This window comes from Leptonychotes weddellii, chromosome 8 (genome assembly GCF_054177405.1).
Source record: "Leptonychotes weddellii isolate Sample4059 chromosome 8, ASM5417740v2, whole genome shotgun sequence".
Taxonomy (NCBI): domain Eukaryota; kingdom Metazoa; phylum Chordata; class Mammalia; order Carnivora; family Phocidae; genus Leptonychotes; species Leptonychotes weddellii.
In genome coordinates, this window is record NC_138376.1 from 69,845,531 (window position 1) to 69,871,405 (window position 25,875).

General features: G+C 36.0%; 1 protein-coding gene across 6 annotated transcripts in view; it reads right to left on the reverse strand.

Annotated features, from left to right (window-relative positions):
* Positions 1-21,610, reverse strand: part of EPHA7 (EPH receptor A7) — a 165,343-nt gene extending 143,733 nt beyond the window's left edge. For 3 of the 6 annotated variants that reach the window (XM_081828671.1, XM_006727564.2, XM_006727562.2), the window contains exons 1-3: positions 20,785-21,610; positions 16,259-16,323; positions 12,065-12,734 (exon numbers count right to left, since the gene is read on the reverse strand). In XM_081828671.1, the coding sequence (XP_081684797.1) occupies positions 12,065-12,734; positions 16,259-16,323; positions 20,785-20,881 (832 nt within the window). In that variant the 5' untranslated portion in view covers positions 20,882-21,610. The remainder of the gene's footprint in view (positions 1-12,064; positions 12,735-16,258; positions 16,324-20,784) is intronic. The other 3 variants (XM_006727563.3, XM_031030221.2, XM_031030230.2) reach the window with 3 other exon arrangements.
* Positions 21,611-25,875: the final 4,265 nt, after the last annotated feature.

Genomic DNA, 25,875 nt, shown 5'->3' on the forward strand with positions numbered 1-25,875 from the left:
GCTATTTGAAATTTGAAGTGAATAGCAATGTTGTCATACTGGAAAAAGTTAAGAAGTGGCAAAATGATCAAACCATTATGTTCAGCCTAGAAAAACACAGTATTCTTGTACATAATGTGTGCGCAGAATAGACATCAGAAACAGCAAGAAGCATGGTTGAAATGGCAAACTTAAAAGTTCCTATCAGGTTTCCTTTGCAAACTAAGATACTGTCTCAACATATTAAACTTGGAGCCACATGTTTTCCCAGCTCCAGCTCACAACCCGAATGTCTAAGCTTAGAATGTGTTAATTCTAAAGGTCAGTTTGAGAAATAGATTTTGCAGAAGCCTGACTGTCCTTCTGTCCTTGCCAGGTCTGAGGGGCTAAGGTCTGAAGGGTTTCTCAGAGGAGATCCAGTCAGAAATCACGAGGTTAAACAGCAGAGTTGCTGCTCCCTTCCAAATTCTAGGTTTCTGATAACATAAGAGGTATATCCACTATCCTCATTATAAAGCACATTTATTTACAATTGCCACAATACCCAAAACATGCTAATTGCTAAAATTTACCTTCCTAGGAGCTGGTAATTAAAAGAAACTAAGAAAAAGAAGGGGGAAAAAAGGACTTTACTTTCTTATATGGCAGAGAAACCTAAAACAATCTACTTGAAAATAAAATATTAAAAGTTAGTTTATAATGTTTTTCTTTGTGAAGGAATATTTAATGACATTGCTGAGGTAGCTTTTATTTTTTTTTCTTTTTTAAATATGCAATAATCCAAGAATATCCTCTAAGAGTTTTCAGGCTCCTTTCAAAAGTCAATTGAGATTTCCACAGAGAAAGAAGTCTTAACTATTCAGTACTTCCAAATTAAAATATTAGTGCAGAGCAATTTAGAAATCTAAAAATGGGTCAAGGAAAAAATCAACTTAATTTTTTGTTCCATTATGTTGATGTATGCTTTTTTACCCCTGGGGCAGGTAGAGGTGGGTAGTGAATGTGTGTGTGCATATATATGTATGTGTGTATATATGTATGTACATACGTGTGTGAGTATGTGTGTATGTGTGTGTATATATATATGTGTGTGTATATATATATGTGTGTGTATATATATATATATATATATAGTGTCCGTAATGTCGAAGTGGAAAAAAAAACTGGAAAGAGTAAATTCTGATTTTACTTTGGGATCTGTCATGAATGAACTGTTAGAACTATAAATGAGGTCTTTAGTTGTCCCACTTATTAAAAAAAAAAAAAACCCTCTAATTTATTTTTGATAATCTTTAAGGTACACTCAAACTCCAAGAATTTATGATTCTAATTGTCTTGGAAGGAATTATACCCTCAAGGAGTGCAAGAATGTCCACAGAACAGTTTTATTATAATGAATTTATATATTTGAGTAGGTAAGGTGCCTGTCCTATCTCACATCTTTTTTCAAGGATAAGACTACTTTACAGGAAAAGGTCAACTGAAATAGGAACACTGTGTAGTATAAGTTATTTTGCCTGCTAAAAATAGTAGATATGAAGAAATGTTTTTAAAATCAATCAAGTTTATTTATTTAAGCCATCTACTATTTAAATTAAGGTCATTAATTAATGTCATTAGGTAAGTTAATACCATTAGATGTTATTGTCTATATAGGAACTAGTTTAGCTAATAATAGTAAACTATTAAGTAAACATAGAACATATAAATCACTGGAAAATACAGAGTAATGTAGTAAAGTCACTAATATTCAGTTTAGTTTTCTTAGAATTAGCTTTTATTATATATAGTGATTCTTTAGATACATTCTACCCCTCCACACCTACCACTCCCATCCTTAATCCCTCTCTTATCTTATTCTTTTTTAGAAAGAATGTTCTTAAAAAGTAAAGTAGGTAATATTAACATAATAGTTAACCATTTAATAAATGACAAATGGAAGATACGCGGGTAATAATTATATCTGATTGATAGTCTATTTTACTAATAAAAGCATCATGGTGCTCCTAGGTTTTCTATAAAAGGTTCTAATTCAGCTTTTAATGGCTTCAGTGTAGGTCGGAGGCTAACGTCACCATATATGAGAAGCTAAACTAGGTATTAGTTGGGTAACACATGAAACATAAAACACAGTATGTGTCCTTTCAAAGCCTCCTGGTTTTCTCTTAGAGGCAAGAGATAATATCATCATTAACAGTAAGTAATTTTTTCATTTCAAATGAAAAAACGCAAAACCCACAGCACAAAAATTATAATCTTGAAACAAATTTCAAATTCCTATACTCCAGAATGTATTTTCCCTGGTTTACTGTATCATTCATTGAACCCAAGCTAAACAAAGTAAACTGAATAATAAACGTTCCATACTTCTTCACAAAACCACAGAATCTGAGAGAAATATTACACATTTACTTCAACTAAGGTATATCTTTTTCTGTGATCCTGTGAAATGCTGTTATATGGGGAAAATGCTATGATATATATACACAGATTTTATACTCTTTAACAAAGCTGATATCATAGGTAGAAAGCATTTGGTTTGATTCCTGTATCGAACTTCTAGGCATTTCCTCTAAGATGAAACATTATAATCTAATGTCTATAACTCATTATGTCTATATGAGTCTATAATAATATGACTATATTATTATGTCTATAACTCATTAATTTGACCTAAATTCAAAGCTGCCTGCTTTTGGTACCAGATTTTTTAAAACCTCAAATTATATATGCATGTAACCTTCTACTTTTCACATAATAACATGACATGAGTATCCTAATAAAGATGTGCCTCCATAAACTTAATTAGTAAGATATTCTGCAGAGGATGGGATAACTTAAATTCTCTTAAATGTGAGGAAAATTAGAGTTAAGAGACTTTCTGAAATTTTCCTCTCTGAATCATGCATCAGATTTTTATACACATAGAGGAAAACATCAAATGTATAGCTAGGTCAAATTTCTCCCATGAAAATAATATTGTTATTTGTATAAAATGACTATATTATGCACAATATCATTATAAATAAATCTTTTGTGGATTATAATGTTTCATCTTAGAGGAAATGCCTAGAAGTTCGATACAGGAATCAAACCAAATGCAAAGTTTGCAGGTTTCATTGATTCGTATTATGACACTGCCTGCCAGAAATTAATGACAATTTAAACTGCCACTGGAAATATAAAAGTTTGACCACATACTTGCTGAAGTTAGGATAATTAGAAATGTTCTGAAGTCATATAAACCGTAGCAAGGTAAGTCTTATACATTAATTTCATATTTCCTTGCTTCCTTATTTTTTCCTCACTTCAGATCTTCCTTCTTCCTCCTCTTTATGTAGTGAATAGTTACGTTCAGTGCACTGTGGGCACATACAAAGATGACTGAAGATGAGTAAAAAGCAGTATAATTTTAAGTGAAGTCCACAGTGTCCTAGTAGGAAATTTTAATATGATTCTAATTTAACTATGACCAAGACATTTATCCATATCTCTGAAGACTTATGAGCAAATATCTCTGTAAAGGACAGAAGAAACTGGTAACAGTAGTTACACTATAAAAAGGCCCTGTGGGACAGGAGCGTAGGGATGGCATGGACTCCAGATCTACGCACATTAGCAAAGAGGCCTTAAACAAGTATTATGAGCTCATGAAAGTGAATAGTTGAAGAGTATAAAAAATTGTAATATAGCTATAACTCAAACAGAAATATATTTGGACATGATACTGAATTTAAATAATTTCTGATTTATAGAATAGAATAGAATACTAGCTTAGGGACCGATTTCTCAGGTTTGTTTCTATTATTTGATTTTGTATTGCAATTCAAGATAATATTTACAATATATAATTTGGAAGCAAAATAATCTTATAAAAATCACTTTCCCATATAAGATCAACATAAAGATACGTCAAGACTTTTTTTTTTTTTTTAAGTTTATTTTCTTTTAGTAATCTCTACACCCAACATGGGGTTCAAACTCACAACTTTGAAATCAAGAGTCGCATCCTCTTCTGACTGAGCCAGCCAGGCACCCCAAGGCCTTCTTATTTTAGAAAATGTTACCAGGCTCTTGGAACTCTCTCTTTCTCAAGACATAGATATTAGTAACAAAGGTGAAATGGCTTTCATTTCATTAGAGGAAGGAGATGTAGAAATTGAAAGAAAGACACACACACAAAGGCAGAGACAGAGAACGGGAATATGACAATGAATAAATATATTATTTTCATAGAAATAAATTCCAAATCTGGAGCAGATTCCTGTCCAGGTTTTCTAATGATTAGCCTATCATCTTACTATATGTTATGAGGAGAAGAAAATATAATAAAGGCTTCTCATTCTCATCAGGTTTAGGGTTAATCATAGAGGCTAGCCATATACAAGAAGAAATTAAATCATGATATGAATATGAAATTACAAAAATATTTGCCTTGGCAGTGGGCAGTGTATGATTAAGTCTTTAAGAAAGCTGAAAAACATTTATTGGCAGATTAAGATGATACAAGAACTGTGCTAGGTGGGTACCATGGTCGGTAGCAGAAAACTGTACGGTGTGGTTGTTAAGGAGCTTAGAAGCTGTAAAAGGAATTACAAATAAAGACTAAAATCAGATTGCAGGGCGCCTGGGTGGCTCAGTTGGTTAAGCATCTGCCTTCGGCTCAGGTCATGATCCCAGGGTCCTGGGATAGAGTCCTGCATCAGGCTCCCTACTCAGTGGGGAGTCTGATTCTCCCTCTCCCTCTGCCTGACACTTTCCCTGCTTGTGCTCTCTCTCTCTGACAAATAAATAAAAAATAAAAATAATCAGATTGTGTGTGATGATTCCCACAGGGAAAGGGCAAAGTATCCACAAGAAAAGATGCTCTAACAGAGAATAAGAGGCATTTAACTTGAAATTGTAAGGAAAGGCACAATTTCAACCAGCTGATACAGGCTAGCTGGTGCTGCAGGTTGAAAAAAAGTGAGGCATGGTAAGTACCAAGCGAGTGTTACTACCAGTAACTGCCATCAGAATTTGGAAGAGAGAGCTCACTGAAGAACTCGGGAATGTGCAGGATGAGAGACTATGGACTCTGAGAAACAAACGGAGGGTTTTAGAGGAGAGGGGGGTGGGGGGATGGGTTAGCCTGGTGATGGGTATTAAGGAGGGCACATATTGCATGGAGCACTGGGTGTTATATGCAAACAATGAAACATGGAACACTATATCAAAAACTAATGATATAATGTATGGTGACTAAAATAACAAAATAAAATTAATTTAATTTTTTTTTTTAAAGATACAATAGGTAATTGTGAGAGGCCATGATGTTTGTTCGTTTTTCTGTTTATTTGGGGCCAAATATTAAGTGACAGGGTATCATAAAAATATCTATGGGTATACTTACTGTAGAATGACAGATCAGTACCAGGCTGGGGAACAGAGGCTTTGAGTATGATAAATAATGTGACAGAATGTTAGAAAAGAAGATTAGGGTCAAGTTGGAGGGACTTAAATGCCAGCCTAGAAAACAGAGAATTTTTTATTGGTAATGAGGAACCTGAAATTTTCTGATTAATAAAGTAATACTATCTATGTTGTGTTTGACAAAACTGCATTCTGACTGCCATGTGAAAAAAAGAATTGGGATAGGAAAGATAATGGCAAAGCAGACGAAATATTTAGGATGTGGGGAAAGACAGAGATAGAAGTATTTTGAAATTACTATAAATTTAAAAAATGTTCAGATTTGTAGCACCTTTCAAGATCCTGGAAGAACATTTCTTTTTATAAAAGACTTTGTGATAGATAAAAATGCCCATCTGTAAAGATGTGGGCACTGTATTGGTTAGGGGCAAAAATTCCTGGCCAGACCACCCTGACTAAACAGCAGTCTACCACTCTGTGCGATAGTAGGTACTTAACCCACCTCTCGCTGTGCTTTGGTTTCCTTACATAATAATGTGTGTGTGTGTTAGTGTGTATTTGCATCTATATATCATATGTATATGTAAATGTATATATACATTTCATGTGTATATATATGCATCTCATATATATAATTTAGTATAGGTAAATATTGTAATTATTGAATTACATTGTAATTCATTGTAATTACACTGAATGTAATACCTCAGTAAGAGTAATTTTTGTCCTTTAAACAGAATGATAATAGTGCTTACCTACTAGATAAAATAAGTTAGTAACATCCCTCTTTGAGACTAAATGAATTAATACATGTAAAATACTTAAAACAAGCTCTTGCCATCTATGAATAACTAGAAAGCAAACAAATCTATGACCTGTTTTTGTTGAAGGCCTTGAATCTCCCCCTTTTAAATTATTTAAACTATGTCTTCTACTTACTACTGCTCTATCACCTGAGCCCTGTATTTTACACAGATACAAACTTAATTTAAAAACCCCATATATTCAAGAAACAATTCAAGCTGTTGTTATATGAAATACCAGGTTACACATAACTTATAATTGCTAAAAAAGAAGTCAATGCTCAAGGTAATTTAAAAATTCAGAGAACAAAAGATCACCCACGATCCCACCAGACTGACACATCGATTGTGTTATTTATGCTTGCATCTCTTCTTTTCCCGATGTATATCTTGCATATTCTAAATATCGGTGTTTGCAAAATTTTAATTCTTTATTTTTCATTCAAAATTATTAATAGGGAGTAATTTAAAATTCCTATATCGCATGGCTGATATTTTAAGGACTAATTTCAATCAAAGTGATGCACTTTATTTTGGACATTTAGGTTATTTCTAGTATTTCAAATCGTATACATTGCTGGAGAAAGAAAGAAAGAGTTATGTAAAAAATTATTTTCTTTCATTGAAATATCTTCTCCCATAAGTTACCAGGGATGAAATTACTGGCTTAAAGGATATTTAACTATTTGTGGCCTGTGAGATCTATCCTCATTCACTCATTGCCATGAGATTTCTTTACTTAGCAAACTCCTTGCTGATTAATAACAAGATAATAGCAAGCATTCATTGATTATTTGCTATGTCCCAGATACTATTCTTTTTTTTTTTTTTAGAGAGAATCTTTTTTTTTTTTTTAAGATTTTATTTATTTATTTGAGACACAGAGAATGAGAGAGAGAGAGCACATGAGATGGGGGAGGGTCAGAGGCAGAAGCAGACTCCCTGCCGAGCAGGGAGCCCGATGCGGGACTCCATCCAGGGACTCCAGGATCATGACCTGAGCCGAAGGCAGTCGCTTAACCAACTGAGCCACCCAGGCGCCCCAGATACTATTCTTAGGGTTTTTACATGTATTATTTCATTCAATTCTAACAAGAACCCTATGCAGGAGGTACTATTCTTATTAGCCCCATTTTATACTTAGGAAATTAAGGCTTAGAAAGATTGTCCTAGTTTACATACCTGGTATGTTGTAGAGCCAGAATTTGAAAACTCTTGTGACTCTACATCTGAGCTATTAACCCTGTATATCTTACTTTTCTGTTTATATTTGATTATAAACAAGATATATTATGAAGACTCATTTGTTTTCATAAAAAGTGATGGTACAAATTACATGCTTTTTGAGGAAAAAAAAAACACATGGTTTTCAAAAATCTAATCAACACAGGCTTTAATATTATCAATGCTTTCAAATTGAACAAATGTTTTTATTTAATTATATATGTTATATGTCCATTAATTATATGTTAATAAAATAATGACAAGCCTGTAAACATGTTCATATAAAATATTAAGAAGCAACTATTAGGGAAATTCCTTACAACAAAAATTAGAAATCTAAAATTATTGGAGTTCCCCTTTACATTAAAATTATCAAAAAAGAAATTCCTAAATTTTTATTTTAATTCAGAAAATAAAAATTAAGCAATATAAATAATGCAAGTAAATCCCATCTCCAAGATCTGATATATATGCATGTAAACTGCATAACATCCTTGGATTTTTTACAATTAGGGAGACCATATATTTTATTATCCAAATCGGAACACTTTGGAAAACAAAGAGAAATGTTAACAGAACAATTATCCCAGACAAATGAGGCATACAGTCACCTTACTTAGAATAAAATTTCACCATTTCTTCAGTAACTAAAATCCATTGGTTGAAGTCCAGGACAAATTTTAGGATGCAGTGTAGTGCAGTGAGGAAAAAGGATTTGATTTGGTAAACAGGATACTGGATTCCTACCCAATTTTCTTATGTATAAATATCCCTGAGCCTCAGTTTCTTCATATGTTAAAAGACACAAAAAATATTTTCTTCTCTTAGTGATATGGTAAGCACTAATCGATAAAATGAACACGATGTTTAGTGTAAACTGCAAATTGCCCATACAAAGCCGTTATAATACTAAGCTCCACACTTTGACAAATACTGTTCTGCTTTTTAAATGAAATCTAATTATACAGAAGTTCCAAAAATTTCAAAATATATTTCAGAATACAATTTTATTAGTCTTCTGAATATATTTATATATGTAAAATATAATCTGCTAGTTTGCAAAGAAGCTGTGTGTCAACTGATGGTTAATTTTTTTAAAATGACTTTCTGACAATAAAAGCCTGCTAACCAACTGGAATTACATATTTTTAAATGACTGAAGAGATGTCTTCGTTAAAGCATTATAATAAAGAATTAGACAGAAGTTCTCCATATATTAGTAGGCTTGAGAAACATTTGGTTCTCAAAATTGAGGGTTTTTTTCGAACTCATGAAGAAATAAAAAAAGCTCTTACATCAAATAATCAAAACTGTGGTAAGTTTTCACAGTTGTTCATATTTCAAATTATACCCTAGCAAATATCACCGTGGACTTCCACTCTACAATGTGCCTTCATAGACATGCCTTTAAGTGGCTAACCACCCTCATTTGGCTAGGGACTCACTAGCATCCTCTCCCAAACACTTCAGTTTTCCTCAATATGGGACTGGAATTTGTTTTCAAACTCTTAACAGGATCCCTGAAAGGAAACAGGAGAAATACTATAAAGGCAGGCCTGGATTGATTCCAGAGGCAAGTACTCTCACAGCAATGCACTGGAATTATGCCAAGGAGGGAAGTGTTTTTGCAAATGAACATAGTGCCAAAGTTAAGTATAAGGTCTTTAATTCCTTTGTCAACATCACCAAGGTCAAAAATTAAGAAAGTTATGTGATAAACAATTTGCTTGACTTAAAACAGTGCACACATACTCCTTCAATTGAACATAAGGAAGCATCTTGACTAATCACAGTTTTTTAATGAACTCTTTCTAATACCTAATTCCACCTACTTCAATGCAGGATTCATGTAGAAGACAGTGAAGTCATTTTACTTTATTTTTAACTACCTGAGTGTGATTTGCAGGTGACAATAATTTTGGTACTCAAATGTTCCAATTCTTGAAATTGAAATAAATAAATGTGGATAATTTTAATAGTACCACATTTAATGAGATTATTTTGCTGATTTGGAAGAAATTGGGAGCGTTTTCTTCATGGTAAATGTCCTTACTGCAGTTAAAGACTGTTTTTCTTACTAAGTTCTATACTTGTAAGTATAAAAAGCAAACATTTCCTGTTTGTTTTTAACAAATAAATGCAGAAATCATTTAGGTTAAATTACACAAAATGATACAAAAAATACAATAATTTCCCTTAAAAATCTTTAAGCCTTGAAAGAGAAGGAACCTTAATGTTATTTCCTAGACTTTCCTTAGCCAGGTTTAATTGGGCATTTTTGTAAATACTCCTGCTTTATTTATAATGTTTCCCATTTTTAATTGTGCAAAAGTTTAAATTCCATTTTCACATCAACCAAAATCTGCATTCTCCTCAAATCAGCTGTTTTTACAGCTAAAGTGTAATAGTATGTTCATAAATTTTCTTATTACAGTTATTATCAAGTAATAGTTGTTAACTTCCAGTCAATAAGAACACTGCTTTTCACTGAATTGATTAGTTCACTAAGAATATGTCTACACATCCCCAGTAGTATAGCATTCCGCCTACTAGTACTGATAAATTTTCATCAGTTTCTGATTTCCACATATATGGAACTTGCAGGATGATCTCTTCAATAAGAAATCCTACCACTGTAAGTGATGGGGAACGAGAACATGGGTAAGACAGGTTTGACTCCTTCGGGGGGGTGTCAAAGGAAGCTGCTAAACTGGTCTATAGAACCCAAACCTATAGCATCTATTTTGCCCAGAGTTCACTTTACAACATTAGCTATAACACAGATGACAATTGAGTGCTGGGTTCTCGGTATTTTATATGCTAGCGGCCATCCACATGAAGTATTTAACTCTTCAATCAGGACAGAAAAATATATTTGCTCAGTTACTCCATCTAAATAGTTTGTCCAATAGAAATATAGTATGAGCTATGATGTAATTTTTAAATTTCCAGTAGCCACATTAAAAAAGAATAAAAAGAAACAATTAAAATTAATTTTAACATTCTATTTTATTTAACCCAATATATCTAAAGTATGATCCTTTCACTATGTAAGCAGCATAAAAAATTGTTAATGATATGTTACATTCCTTTTTTTTTTTTTGTACTAAGCCGTTGAAATCCAGTGTGCAAATCATACTTACAGCACATCTCAATTTAGAATAGCCAATTTTTAGACCTTAAGAGCCATGTGTGGCTCCTGCTTACTGTGTTGGACAACAAGATCTAAATACTTTTTAAACCATTATTTCTTCAAATATTCTACTAGAATAAGAATTTTATGGGGGAAGTAATATGATTTATACAGCAAATTACTAAGATCAAGACATTTGAATTCGCAATGAAACAGAATAATATTTGCTAGGATTCTCCTTGCTTTGTGCAGAAACCAGGTCAATATTGTTGCTAAAAGCCCAGGCTCGGGAATCAGTGTGTCCTGAATCCGATTCTAAGCTAAGGCAGATATCACTTCCTAAAGTAATTACAAGCAAGCAATTTACCCTTGATACTACCAATTTCTTTTTTCTGTAAAATAGACATGAAAATGAAATCTACCTCATTAAATGAACTAGTACATATAAAGCATATGGAAGAGTATCTGCATATAGTAAGTTACTACCGTTAGCTCTAGTCCCTTCTAAATTAACTAGGATTTGCAGTCATTAAAATTATGTTGCCGGCTTTGAAGTACAAAGAATACATAAAAGTTATTTTTCAGAATGGATTATGTCTTATAACTTATAAATTAAAAGATCTATAAATAATATAACCTTATTATAGAATTTTTGGGGATATGCACAAACAGAACAATATCAATTTTGAAGATCCATGTGACACAGCTTTAAATAGAAAAATACTGGCCAATTATAATGACTACAAAATACTATACAAGAGAATATCCAGTTTTAAAAAAAAAAAAGGAAAAGGTTCACTAATTTGTATGCTATTATTGTTTCAAAACATAGAGAACGTCCAACTGATGTATTAAAATAACTGAAGCTTTGCTTTGGCCCACTTCCACAAAAAATGTGGTCCATTATAACATGACTTATCAGAAAAGCATTTGTTTTATTATTTAGTCCAGAAAGGAAATATGGCTTTGGCAGAAGTAACTTTAAAGATCTATCAAGTGAAATTTGATGATTTTTGTATCAAAGTTTTATTATTTATTAAAAATAATCCTAAAAGTTTAGAAATATATTTGTATGTACCCTGTCAGTAGAGCTCGTTAGCAGCCCCATAACCTCCTTTTTTCTGCTGCTTACAAGTCCAGACAATACAGATTTCACAACAGGAGGAATCCTCTATCATTGAGTCCTGATTGATGTCACACCTCACTCTGCTCACTCTCCTCTCTTAAATCTCATAGACCAATGTGCAACCATTGACTTCCAGGTCAAACATAGGGCAAATTAAATCTTAGTAACGAATGTCATTATTGCCAATATTTATTGCATACCATTAGTGCAGATATCACTGTGGGGAATCATTTGATAGCTCAACAGTGACTTCACTCAAGATCGGCTGAATCGGAAATGCTGGTGTAGCACAGACTCACTTGTTTAAATAACTATTATTACTCAAAATCTCTGATACTGAAATAGAAAAAAATGCAAAGTGGAATTTTAATAGCACATATTACTTACGTTCACAAGTGTCCCCTTTTTGCTGGTAGCCTGCTTTGCAGATACATTTTCCAATGGGCACTAACCATTCTCCTTCTGCACTGCAGTGCATCCTGGGGGAGTTTTCCGCCTCTTCCTCTGCACTGCTGACACATGTCCCTCGAACCTCGACTAAAGAGGAAAATTCTGAACCAGTCACTGTATCTGGAAAGATAGCTAAATTCTCAATAATGGACCAGCACTTCTTGTAGTATACTTTGACAGAAACCAAAGCTATGCAAGCCCCTACATCCTGAAAGGCAAGATAGAATCCCTTTTTGGACAAAGGTCCAATCTCTCTCACCTCAGTGTTAAGCTTCATCTTTCTTTCACCAAGGTCACCTTGGGTAAAACTTTCATCTGCAGCAATGGTGTCTATTTTTACATAGAGGTTTTCTCTTATATTCCTGCCAGTGTCGTAGTCTGTTTCATAATAGTACAAATTAAAGGTTTCCTTGCAAGTTCCCAGTACTCCAGGAAGACTGTTACAATCCCTCAGGGTAAATTTCAATTCTACAAAAATCCTTTGTGCATTGCCTTTCGAAATCCAGTTAGTCCGCAGCCAGTTGTTTTGGTTGGGTTCCATGACCTGGCACACCTGGTAGGTTCGGATCGGGGTGTAGTTCTCATCCAACCCACTGATCTCTTCCCACTGTAAAATGTTTTAAAAAGGCTGTAAGTCATTCAGCAAAAAAAAACAACATTTTCATTTTGAAAGCACATGAGGCATCGTTAGCATAGCACACATGATAAACTGTGAAAGAGTTAGGTAGATTCCTACCCTGGCAAACACTGTACCCTAAGAAGACAGGACTCTCAGCTCAGCTTCACCCTGGTAGCGCAACATCATTCAGGTTGGCTGCATCGTTTGTACATACAATAAATATTTCATTTTGTTTAATATCTGTTTGCTAGTGTATTAGTGTTTCTTTTTACATGTTTGCTTATGTCTATAGTCTCCACTGAGATTATAATTTTTATAGACTAAGTGCATAACACAATCATTTAAATTACCATTTAATGCATATGCATATGGCTACATGGCAGAATCTCTGATAACTCAGTTGACATTTTAAGTGCTGATGTTAAACTTAGAGCACCTAAAAAACACAGGGAAGAAAATGCCAAGAGTGCTCTGAAATGTAAAAGCAGCCCACAACATGTTGATATTCACAATGCAAAATCTTCTACAATCTTTCCAAAATAAGATATAAGAGAGTAACATTTTACAGAGCTATTTATTTACTGCAGTGTTATATATAATACTGTACATAAGCCACATAACTATAAATAAGTAGTTATAAAAGCATGATTCATCTTCATAAATAAATTGCTTTCAATAGACAATCAAATGTACACGGAAAATCAGCATGCTGGATCATATTTCAGTAATAAGCTTTTTGACAGGAAAAATATCACATATTTAAAAATGTCCATTCATATACTGATGCAATATATACTACAGCAAACATATATTTTCATGAAAAGGGAAAATAATACGTTTGGCAGAATTGGCAAAACTCTAAACATTATAAAGCCATGTATAATAATATCTATACCGCTCATTAGCAAATTCATTTCACCTAAAATATTCCTAGAAGTCTAACGTAACAGTTGATTATGTCCTTTCTTACCAGTATCACAAAATTTCCCATTTTATATGCAGGCTACCTTAATAGTGAAATCATCATCTACTTGTATTCATTTCCCCAATATAAAATGCCAAATATGAAAATGTTAGTATTCAAATCCAAAATCACACAGCATGCAATATTTAAACTATCCTTTCAAGAAAAGCAGAAAGTAAATAAACTAATAAGCATGTGGTAATGAGTTTTATTTGTAAAACTTGATTAGAGGATTAATTTATTAAAATACTTTAAAATATTAATATCTACTTTTAAAACTGTTTTTTAGAAAACTGACAAATTAGCAAAATACTGTAACTTAGAAAATTTTTGTATGACATTATATATTTGCTGCAATTTTATTATACATATCAAAACTCCTCAAATGCAGCAAAGAACCCATTATCATGTGCAGGTTTTATTCAACACAACTTGAGTTTGTGACTAGTTAATGGTGTGCATATTTCCCTTTGTTTCAGTTAGCTGCTTATAATCTGTATGAATGGCACTTAGCCAAATGTACCCAAATTCATCCATTTGGATGCGGAGATTTTAGTCCCTTAATCAGATTGAAATTATTAAAAAACTAATAATGATATCTACCAAGAAATCAAAAGCTCTAAAGATAAATGTGCTCTTAACAATTCCCCAGCCTAAAGAAACCAAGGCTAATTATTATAAAGGCATATCTCAAGGTTTCCTTTTTCTAACTTCAAGAACAATCATATTACTTTGTTTTATGTATGAAAAATCAATTTCACTACTTTTGAAAATTTCAAAAGGGGAAAATTTCAAGACAACGATTGTATAGATCACAAATAGTAAGACTACACAAACGCATTTAACACAACTCTTGTTTTATTATTTCACTTTTCTAAGAGATTGCAATCACTTCTATAAATGACACCATTAGGAAAGAAGTCTTAATTCAAATACTGTGCTTTTATAGTATACTTATGAAAATATTTTCTAAAAATGTACCTTAATAACACTTTATTTCCTGCAAGATATTTAATAGCATGCAAACCAATCCATTTCATATATAAAAAATATTGTCAATTATCATTTCCTAATATTATCTGTTGATTCCTACAGATATGTAGGGTTAACTGTTAAGATATTTGGACTGATAAAATGCCCATTTGAGTCAAAGATAACATAGACAGTCATAATTTATCATTTCGTGGATTACATTGATGAAATACTACAATCACTACAATCCTGAATCAGTTTACTTCTCCTTAGAGATAAAAACTATCCTCCATCTCTATTTGTTTTAACTGATGGATGGTAGAAAATGGGCTACATCTGTCATTGGTAAGAAAGGTGTTTCTTTTTTATTGTAAATGTCTTCCTAAAATGTATATTTTCACTCATGGAAACTATTCCACTTACAAGAAAAGTATGATACTCCTACCTTAAACTCAGTGCGCTTTTTATAGTTAATCTGTAAAATACTTGTCATTTTTTCATAATTTAATCTGACCTATACAGATAACTACAATATCATTTAAGCAATCTTTCAAATATTAATTCAATAAAAAAATCTGAATATTTTAAGGAAATTTGCATTGTTCACATTTTGCATTACTGACTTCCAGTTCATGACATATTGATTTTATGCTGTTCTTATACTCAAAATTCCCTTTCAGATTTTCATTCTTCTCTTTGCAAAATTTGTTACACTTTTTATATCCTCACTTATGCTTCTTACTGTAAGGGAGATCAACTTAAATAACAATGAGATATATACTCTCCTTTCTCGCAGCCCCTTTCTTCCTAAGGGATGAAGTATGTGCCCTCTCTTACAATTAAAATAAGACCTAAAGACAAAGACGTTGAACTAAAATTAAGTAAATAATATACCTATCATGACATGTGAAATGTAATGGTCAGAATTACTTATATTTTCATAGATTTTTATTGGGAGGCTTTTACTCCTATTTATTGTAGCAGATTTTTACTATAATATATACATGCTCTGCCATCATTTCTGACTAATAACAGCAGATAGCACATGATAAAAATTTGGAGAATCCAAATAATATTTTACAGTAAATTCCATGCTAAAATATGGAGCATATTACACTGTCAGCTACCTTTTAAAGTGTACTCTGAATGATGCTAGAACTGTTTTTAAAAGAAGAAACACATCACATACTGTTTTAAAGAACTACATACAACCTACCTAGTGATTAAGTATAAAGCAACTAAAGAGGTTTAAGTGAGTTTGTGAAGGAAATGTTCCCTGTAATTAGTTAGCATTTATAGCTTGGAACCTGAGGTTTGATTCCTCTCACAATAAGAACTCAAATGATTATGGTTATAAAGATTTTTTTTTTTTAAATCCATTTCCCCAAGTACTAAGTATACCTTCTCTTACTCAAAGAACTCAATGTCTCATTATAACACAACAAAATTTTGAATGAGACATTTGGAATTAAAACAGTTTAAATATGAAGAATGTGAATAATTCCACAGGGAGGGGGAGGTTGTGTTTCTTACTTTAAAAAATAAAAAGTGATATTTTATGAGGAGAAGCACTTACCCCATTGGGTGGAGAGGAAATCCATTCCAACTCCGTTTGTTGTGCTTTAGAATCCAGCAGTAGTACTGAAAAACAAAGTTTTATTTTCAAATGTTACATGAAAAATGTAAACACATTTGCAAAAGTTATTAATGTGAATCTAATTTCTATATAAGTATCACTTTATGATCTAAGATATATTAACAGTTATTTATGTAAATGAATGATGAAATGAATACCCATCTGATACAAGTATATTCCCCTTTCTTAAGGAGAAAAGATATTACAATACTATACTATATTTGGTATTTTTTAATTAAAATATTAAAATAAGTTTAAAAACTTAAAAATATGACAGGGTAAGAATTGCATGTGATATATTGATTCTATAGTAATTATATATTTTAAAAAACTTTATAAGCCATTGAGCACTCCAAATTTTGTCAGATATAACAACATGAACATAATAAAATGTAATTCCATATTTATCTTCAGCTAGTCATTAATTTGTAATATTGTGCCAAAAGTATTTCCTAGTGCCTTTTGAGAATTGGAGTTTATTTTTTAAAAACTTTTCCACAGGGTATCTTCACTTAAGCCAAAATGAATACAATAGAAAACTATATCAAGCAATGTCATCATGAGAAAAATAAATTGCCCATTATTTCCAAGACATATTTCTGGGTTAGTCAAACATCTGTTTTCAATATTTCTATGTTTTTTAAATTTCCAAATATTTCAAAGCATTAGCTAATTTTCAAAATGATATATTTAAACTCTGACTTGACTTTGTTCCTGACTTGACTTTTAAAAACAGTTGTATTCCACTTTTATATTATCAAAAAGCATAAACAATTCATTTATATGTATATAAATGTAACAAATGCTCTTGGCAGTATTAATATAAGATAATGTATTCAAATATTACACATTGACACATATCATACCTCCAATTCAATATATTTTATTGCTTTTTAAGACAATTACTCTCCTAAAGCATTCACTCTGCTTGTACTGATTCAGTTGTGAGTTTTTATTCTTTAAATATATTTCTGACTCTACAGCATTTTTAACAAATGTATCAACTTGTCCAGAAATAATACTGAATATATTTCCAAGTTTGTAAATATGCATAACATCAACCTCAGAAAAATGTTAAAATTTGGACTTAAATAAAATATATGCTTATATGAACTTTTAAATAATCACTAGAGGAAAAAACTATATTTAAAAGGTAATGAAAATTTGTTACGTTAAGAAAACAAAGGAACACATTGATTATGTGTTCAACTCCTTTGCTCTAGTCAAGGTTATTGCCTGCAACTGAAAACACATAGATAAAGAAACACTTTTTTTGCAAAAATGTTTTACACTTAAGACTCTTGGGAAGATCATGAAAGCACAAACCTCGGTCACAAATACTTGACTCTCTTTCGCGGGGAGGTGGGGGGGTGGTGGAATGCACACTTTCAAAATACCAAGTTGTATTTCGCACTGGGAACATCAATAAATCGTTGGACTAGTGAATTTATATAACGTTTAAAGTTTATTTTGTTTTTGTCCTCAACAATAGAGAGTTAGCACAACGAAACAACATGGGTTCCAGGTTCCTTTTGAGATGATTTATTACTATTATTTTTGTCTTCTGCACTGACAGGACACAAGTGGATTTTAAACCCAGGTGACCTTCGAGTCATTTTGGAGAGTGAAACAAGCAATGTGATGATTGTTTACTGCCATTCCGTTACCCCTCAGCACTGTCTGGGGTGGGAACCAAGGGACCGCGGAGGGGTGATGATGGCAAACAAGTTAAGAGAGAAACTAACAAATAAAAACAAAACAGAAACCAGCCCTGAGCGTTTAATCAGAAGCAGCTCTAAAGTGACCAGCGTGTCTCCTCGTCGTCCGCTCTCTGGGTAAACCCGCAAGTGCGCGCTTTTGCCTGCCCGCTCAGAGCGCGGAGCGCCATCCTCCCTTCACGCCCACGGAGGCGTACCCCGGGGCCGACCAGGACCTGGGGCGCACAGGCCCGGGCTCCGGGACTCCGTTCCCTGCTGCGCGGGGGTAAAGGCAAGGGCAAGATGCAGGGCGCGCCCGGGCCAAGCCAGCCAAGGGCCGCGCGGGTAGCGGTAGCGGCAGCGGCGGCGGCGGCGGCGGCGGCGGCGGCGGCGGGGGCCGGGGCGGGGCCCTCCGCGGGGCGGGGCAGGGGCTGCCAGACGGGCGCGCCCGCCGCGCCGAGCATCCATTACGCCTCCGCCAGACCTGGACCCTCCAGGGAGCCAGTGGCGCCCTTGCTCCAGAAGGAGCCGGGAGGAGGAAAGAGGCTTTCGGGAAGCGTCTCCTTTGAGGGAGAGGCGGCGGCGGCATTTACGAAGAGGAAAAACAGCAGCTGCACTTCGCCTCCAAGCGTCAGATTCTGACTTATACATTCCCTCCCAGTAGCGGGAACGGACCTCCCGAGAGAACACGTATGAGGAAAGTGGAGGAAGGAGGTCCCTCAGCTTCCTCCATCCACCCTCGGCCAACCTGGGAGGCCTGGCACCTGCTCGAGGCGCTTCCCAGCGCTCGCCCCTGGGTGCCGCGGCGCCCCTCGGGCTTGCTCACTCCCAGAACCGCAGCTCTTGATCGACGCTGCGCGCTGGGAGCGTCGCCACTGAGAAGCGGGCGCATTCGCCCTCCCGCCCACCTTTTAAACATCTCACTTCTGCATTTAAAGAATTCAGCCTCCTAGAATCAGAATCCACTTCACGTATCTTGCACCCAGAAGAGAAAAGCAAGCGAGCGAGACATTCTGGCTGCAGGAACCTCTCCCCCTAGTGATGCAGTTATTTATAGCTCAAACTCCTGCCGGGTCTGCGTGAGCTTGCGCGCCCGGCTTCGCCGCAGCGGTGCAAACTTTTCCTCAGGTCCCGCTATTCCGGAGCAATCAGTACAAGGTTCCAGAATTGAATGTTCCTAATCGCTAGTGTCATGCGAGTAGAAGCGTGCATTCTGGTGTGTATGGGTGTGTGTTTTTGGCAGACGTTGGTTGGGGGCTAACGCGTAACCGACAGCTCGGAGTCATGGTTTTCTCTGAAAATTTCTCTGAATGGGTTCAGCGTCAACACTGGTTGCAGATGTGGAAACTGGGGTCAGAAGGTCAGGCTGGCTCAAGAAGTAGGACGTGGCGTTGGGTTGGGCGGTGTGGTTTGAGTGAAAGACGAGGGGTGCACGAAGAAAATGGAAAAAAGCAGCACTAAATCACTAAGTTTTCAGGGCCACGTAAAGAGATAACCAGTATCGAACACAACCCCTCCCCCCCGCCCCACATCACCATCATGACCTAAATCCGATAACAGATTCCTCCATTCTCCATACTTAAGGAATAATTAATTATTAGTATCTTGCTTTTAAATAACGGGAAATCAACGTTAGATTTACAGTCTGGAAGACGGGGCTGGGGGGGTGGAGATTGTTACACTGCTCAAGAAGCAAGACATTTCCATTGAGAAGATTTATTTTTCCCCAGCTCCAACTACAGGCACCGAAAGGTATTTTACCTTGTCAGTGGTTCAAAGGAGAAGAAATAGTAATAATAATAATAATAATAACCATATACAGGCGTATCTGGCCGCCCAAATGAAACCTCCTCTCTTCACCCAGAACTAGCCTTCAGGATCCAGATCCTTCGCAAGGTCTGACCACTCGGACTCAATTGCCGGGCAGATGTTTGGGGACTTGTAGTCGCCCAAGCGGCACCTCGTTATCACTTCCACAGCCCCAGCCCTCCCCCTGCCTCCCCGGCGGGCCGAGCCGGATGGACTCGGGCTGTCCGCGCGGCCGCCGAGACCCACGCGCGGCGCGCGCTGAACGCAGACGTCCCCGCCGCGGGGCGCGCACCGCTCCCTCGCTTCACCTCCGCGGCGTTATTGTTCCGCGCCGGCGTCTGAGCGCCAACCGCAGGCCCGCGCCTCTCCACAGACGCAATGAGCACTTCATTAGTAACCCGAGCGTTCGGAGCTCACGCAAGTCAAGGGCCCTGTGGGAAGGCTCGGGACACCAGCCGCTCGCCGACGGGCTGGCCAAGACACTAGAAGCTGCACTCCCCAGTCTCCGACTAACTCCGGCCGCAGCTTACCCCACCAGAGGCGAACACCGAGAGGAGGAAGAGGAGAGGGCTAGAAGAAGAGATCTGGCCCGCCTACGATCCTAGAGAACGAGCTCGCTGGTCATCGCTCTCCCCCCACCCCCGCCACACACACACCACCCCACTTCGCCCCGCCGCTCTCCGTTGCTGCTCACGCCCTCCGGACTGCCCGCGCCAGAAATCCCGCTCCCGTCGGGCGGACGGCCCCGGGCCCCGGGCACCGGGCTGAAGGCGGTTCGGAGTAGCCCAGCTTGCCGCCCGCCTGCCGGGAGCAGCGGGGCCGGTGAGGGGGCGGGGAGCCGGCGGGGGAGGGTCGCCCCGCGCCGGAGGCGCGGCCGGCAGCCCCGCGGACTAGCCGGCTCATGCAGGTAGACCGCTAAATAAATAAGTCAGAACAAACTTTGCGTTCCCATCACCTTACCTTCCTTTGCAGCCTGCGCCTCCCCGGTATGTGCAAAGCGGAGCAGCCAGATGTAGCATAAAATAATCCATGAAGGGTGCCGAGTTTGAAAAACCATGGTGCATGAGCAGGTTTTATTTTAGGTTTCAGTTGAGTGGTAGCTTTTTAAATGATGTTTGCTCCGAAGTGGGTTATTTTTTATTGCGCTTTTCGCATCGATTCCCCTGCTCGACCTCCGGCCGGCTGCTCCACGTTTAGCTTTTTTATTTTTTCCCCCTCCTGTTCGTTCGCACCGTGTTTGCTGCCTGCAAGTCTCCGACTGCAGACCGGCCGCTTGCTCCACACTCCAATAATATCAATTAGGGGGAGGGGGCGGGGCTCCGAGCAGAGAGCCTCCGCCACTCGGGCTGACTGGCAGGCGCAGCCGGCCTGCCGGGCGGCGATTCCCAGGGCCGAGGGGCGGGTCCCGTTGAAAAGGCCGCCCCGGGCTCGGGGGCGGGCTTCGGGGAGCGAGCCAATAGGCTGCGAGCGGAGTCAGGTTGCGGGTCCAGGATTCCCTCCAGGGTCTGAGCTCCCAGCTTTCGCTAGATGCTCGGAAAGGGAGGACACGGATGGCAGCCGAGGTGCGTGCTGCTGTGGGCACTCGGCTTTTAGCAACCGCAGCTTTCGTGGAGCAGAATCAATCCGAGAATAACGCTCCCAACATAGAGTATTATATATATAGCGGTACTCCTCGTGGCCTTTTAGAAACCAGAGGCAATGCAAGCCATCTCTCAGCTATCAAGCACGGAGCCAGGGAAGTGAAATAAGCTGTGTCTTTAAGTAAAGTGCCTTTTACTTTTTTGTTACTCAAAACCTCCGCGGGCCGGGTAACTGTTCTTTTCATTTCTTGAAAGGTTTCTACTTTTCTTTTTTTCTGTTACTCAACATCAGTCAGCTCTAGGCACCACCCAGCACAGTCTTTAGAAGAATAAAAGTATCCAAATGTATTATGTTCAAACAGTGTTTCCAAGAGTTTGCAACAAGCTCTGGCAAAAGAAACAGAGAAAAGGGAGTGGAAAAAGGAAGTCTTTTGTTTTAGGTGCCCTCCTCACCCCCGCCCTATCATCTCACAATAGTTTGTTGGGTGAAGTAGGACGCGAAGAGAGAACATTTAGAAGGTTCCGTATCACTGTTCTTACATGTTTTAATATTTTTTGAGGTTTTCCTTGGATCGCCCCAATTTGAACGTTTCCCATTTCGCTGCATAAATTACACTTAATTTTAAAGAATGTTACCACGCATTAAATTAATAAAGACCTCTTTCACAAATTGATACATTCCAATACTTACTCAATTATATAATTATTATTATTCAATCTTTCAAGGGAAACTGAGAATAAAAAGTGTAACCAACATTTCCAGTTGAATTCAAACAACTAAAATAGCAAGGACGCCTGCGTAGAGAAATCCGTTTACCATTAGGCAGTTTCGGACACTTTGCAATTCAAGAGGTGGGTAATGTAATATAAGAGGAAGAACTTTAAAACCTTAATTGCCAAATCACCAATCTCAAAGGTCACCGCAGAGTAACTTGATCACATGTTTAAGATGAGCTCCGTGTTTTTCTTGTTCTATAATTCTCTCTTAAAAAAAAAAAAAATCTGTCATTCATGATTTGCCTTTATTTATAAGAGGCACAAAGTTTGATCTCGCCTAAAACTCCAAACTTTTCCTATCCTTTCTATATAGAAATATAAAGTAAATTGAGTTGTTTCTGGTATTTATAGCAAAGACTTCTCAGAGATGACAGATCCCCAGATTTTTACGTTTTATTTTATGGTAAATTGTCTCTTGTAGTTTTAACTTGCTTAATGCAATTACAAAGAAGAAAGAAATGAAATTTCCTTCTCTAACCTCTCTTTGCTTTTGTAGTTTATTTCTTAAATGTTACTTGTTCCTAGCCATTATGCCAATTAAATATTTTAGAAATTATATCTAAAAGCATCTTAAGTGCCCTTTAAAGGATGCATAGAAAATGTAAACTGCTTAATAGATTAACCTTGAAAAGAGACAAAAAAATGTAGAGTGCATGTGTTACAGAGAAAATCAAGTGGTATTTACACAAACAGATGCTTTAGAGTAAAAATTGTAAGGTAAAACATAATTAAAAACATAAATCTCCACACATATGCTATAAAACTATTAATCTCAGAACCACAAACTCACAAATATTAAACCACTTCTAATAGTTAAAATAATTCTACAGGATTTCAGCACTTTCTCCAGGGTCTCATCCCCACTACTTACAATGACACCAAGGTAGCCTTTAAAGTTTAAAATATTCCTTTCATCTATTGAATGACTAATACTCAGTGATGTGAATACAAATAACTTTCCATTAAACCAGGAAACCAAAGAAGTAACATCCTTCACTCTGATGAGTGTAGGTGGTATAGGGAGTCCCCTTATTGTGTCCCTTCTGTCAGACATAGGGGCATGTGCAGCCTTGCTTTTATTTTTAGAGACAAGAGGCTTCACATTAAATGCACATGTGCCAGGCTGCTGACAGTTTTCCCTGCAGAATTGCATAATGATACTCATTTTTAGGTTTACCAACCTTATTTCTTTTGTATCTAGGTATATTGGTAAAGAAGTCATAACATTTAAATCAAAGTGAATGACTTAGTCAACAAAAGAACGTTTATGGTGCAGTATTACACAGCATGTATTTTCGTATATATATTGTTAATAGAAGGCATTTGGCTAACAGCAAAGCACATAAACCTATTTTCATGAAGCCCTTGAAATAAAAAATAATCAGTTCACAGAACTTTTCATATTTTAAAATAACATTCAATAGTGAATTTCATTCTATCACTTTAAAAATAGTTTATTTTAGCTTCATATCTATGATTTTTGCTATTATCTGTATAGCAAATTCTAGAAAAGTAAATGTGGTGTGTGTATATGTAAAATGAGTTTAAAAAAAATCATTTTCCTGAGCTATACAAAATGGTGTATACAATCAACACATGTGAGCCAAAGAAGAAATTCCAAAAACTATTTTTTTTAATTTTTATGTATTCATTGTACAATGCAGTTGATAGAGTAGCCTACATATATTTAGCTAATTTTTTAAAAATGGAAAAAAATAGAGATAAACTTTAACATTTCCATTTATATCCCCCCTTTTGAAACATCTATCATACGTGTATAGTAGAAAGATGAAAAATACCTATTTTCAGATGCAAAGAAGATATACCTAATTTTTTTGCACCATGTTATTTTTATCTCATTACTAATAATCACACATAACTATACATATATGAAAACAAATGTACAAATTCAAGACACACAGTCCAAATGAGGGTACAGCCGTTATCTCCTTTTAACATGCTTCAATACTAATATTCACCTCACTGTTTATCTCTGGAAGATATTCTATGACTTTAAGGAAGAAATAGTAACTTAGGAGTAAACTATAATGACCTCAGGGAATAAGTTCCATGAATTTTCAAATAAAAAGCCATTTTCATGTGTGTGTTTGTGTGTGTGTGCACGTGTGTACAGTAAACAGGCCTTTAGAGGATAAAGTACAATCTGAGACTTCAGTATGTTACAAATCCAAGGCTGCCAAACTAAATAGTTAACAGCAACAATGAAATCAAAGGGCTGTTTTTGAAACTACTACTTTTGCACTTACTGTCTAAATGCATTCACAGCTGGTAAATGTGAAAATGCAAGTTCATCACAGAAAAAGGGGTAATTTAAACTGAGTTAGAAAAGGTACTGTGCAGAAGAAACTGATTATAAACAGAAAAGAAACACTATGTCTCAGTTAATAGATATTACAGAAAATTGGGTTCTCTATTTGTGATTTCAGTCAAAATGTAAACAATCTTTCCACTGTGCAGGAAAATCATTTACATATTTACATTAGCATGATTTATGTAGTGTATATAAAATATTTATTTGCAGTCCAATGTAAAAAATGTACATAAACTAGGCTCATAAAACACACAGTCATAATTTCACCTGTTTTTCTAAGCTTCAGATTTAGCCAAATCTGTATAGGAAATCAGAGGTCAAGAATCAAATTGTAAGTCAAGACTATATTTTGTGCCTTTATAAAAGTTTATTCATTTTTGTAAGGTCAGATAAATTGATACTGTTATGAAAACAGCAAATATAATTCTCCAACTGCAATTACTGAGTTAATTTAAGACCTCTTAACAGATAAAAAAAAATTGTATCAATATTGTAAGAGTCCAGTTGAATGTTGCTAAGGTGTCACTTGGAAATATTCTATTCATTTATAATATTCAAAAGTGTTGAGTCAAATAACTTTTATTTTTTGACTAATATTAAAAGAACTGCTAAATATAGCAGAGAAAGTGGCACATCGTACTCACAATCACTTAATACATGTACAATACTCTTAAAAAGAATTTATTTTTTTAATTTGATTTTGCCTGCAAAGGTTCTTCCTTTCCAATAGCTATATTTAATTTTGCCATAAGTCACCAGCACTGATAGGAAGAACTAGCTTAAATTATGTAAAGTCCTGCTACATGCTCTCATAGTTTCTCATCTTGCAGTGTTTTAGCTCTTAAACCCTTGGATTTTAGGAGTCGAGGAGATCTGTGATGATTCAGTGACCACCAGGGGGCACCAGGATCTCTGGGTGTTCTGGACAATCAAGTCTACACTGAATAAAGACAAGGTAATTATGAAATTAAATATATAATTATATGTACTTATATCTATATAACTTTTTATACGTATAATTAATATATATTTGCCCCATTGGCACTTTTAAGTTTCTTACTCTCTTTGTACCTGTGTCAGCCAAATGAAGGCCTTCGTAAAAATTTGTGAGATGTTCTATGACCTCTTTCAGTCTCTAGAGACCAAGTTAACTGAAGGGGCTCCAAAAGTACCTTAGAAGGTGAATTATATTGCAGAAAGCTCACTCCAGTTTTTTAAAACTTAACATCTGAGGAACTCTGAGTCTCTAGATAGACCTCAGATATTCTCTTTCTTATTCTCCACCCACTTAACTCCCAAAAGTCTTTTACCTAAGAAATAGGACCAGGTTGGGATTGAGTATTCTCTCAGACTTGATGGTTC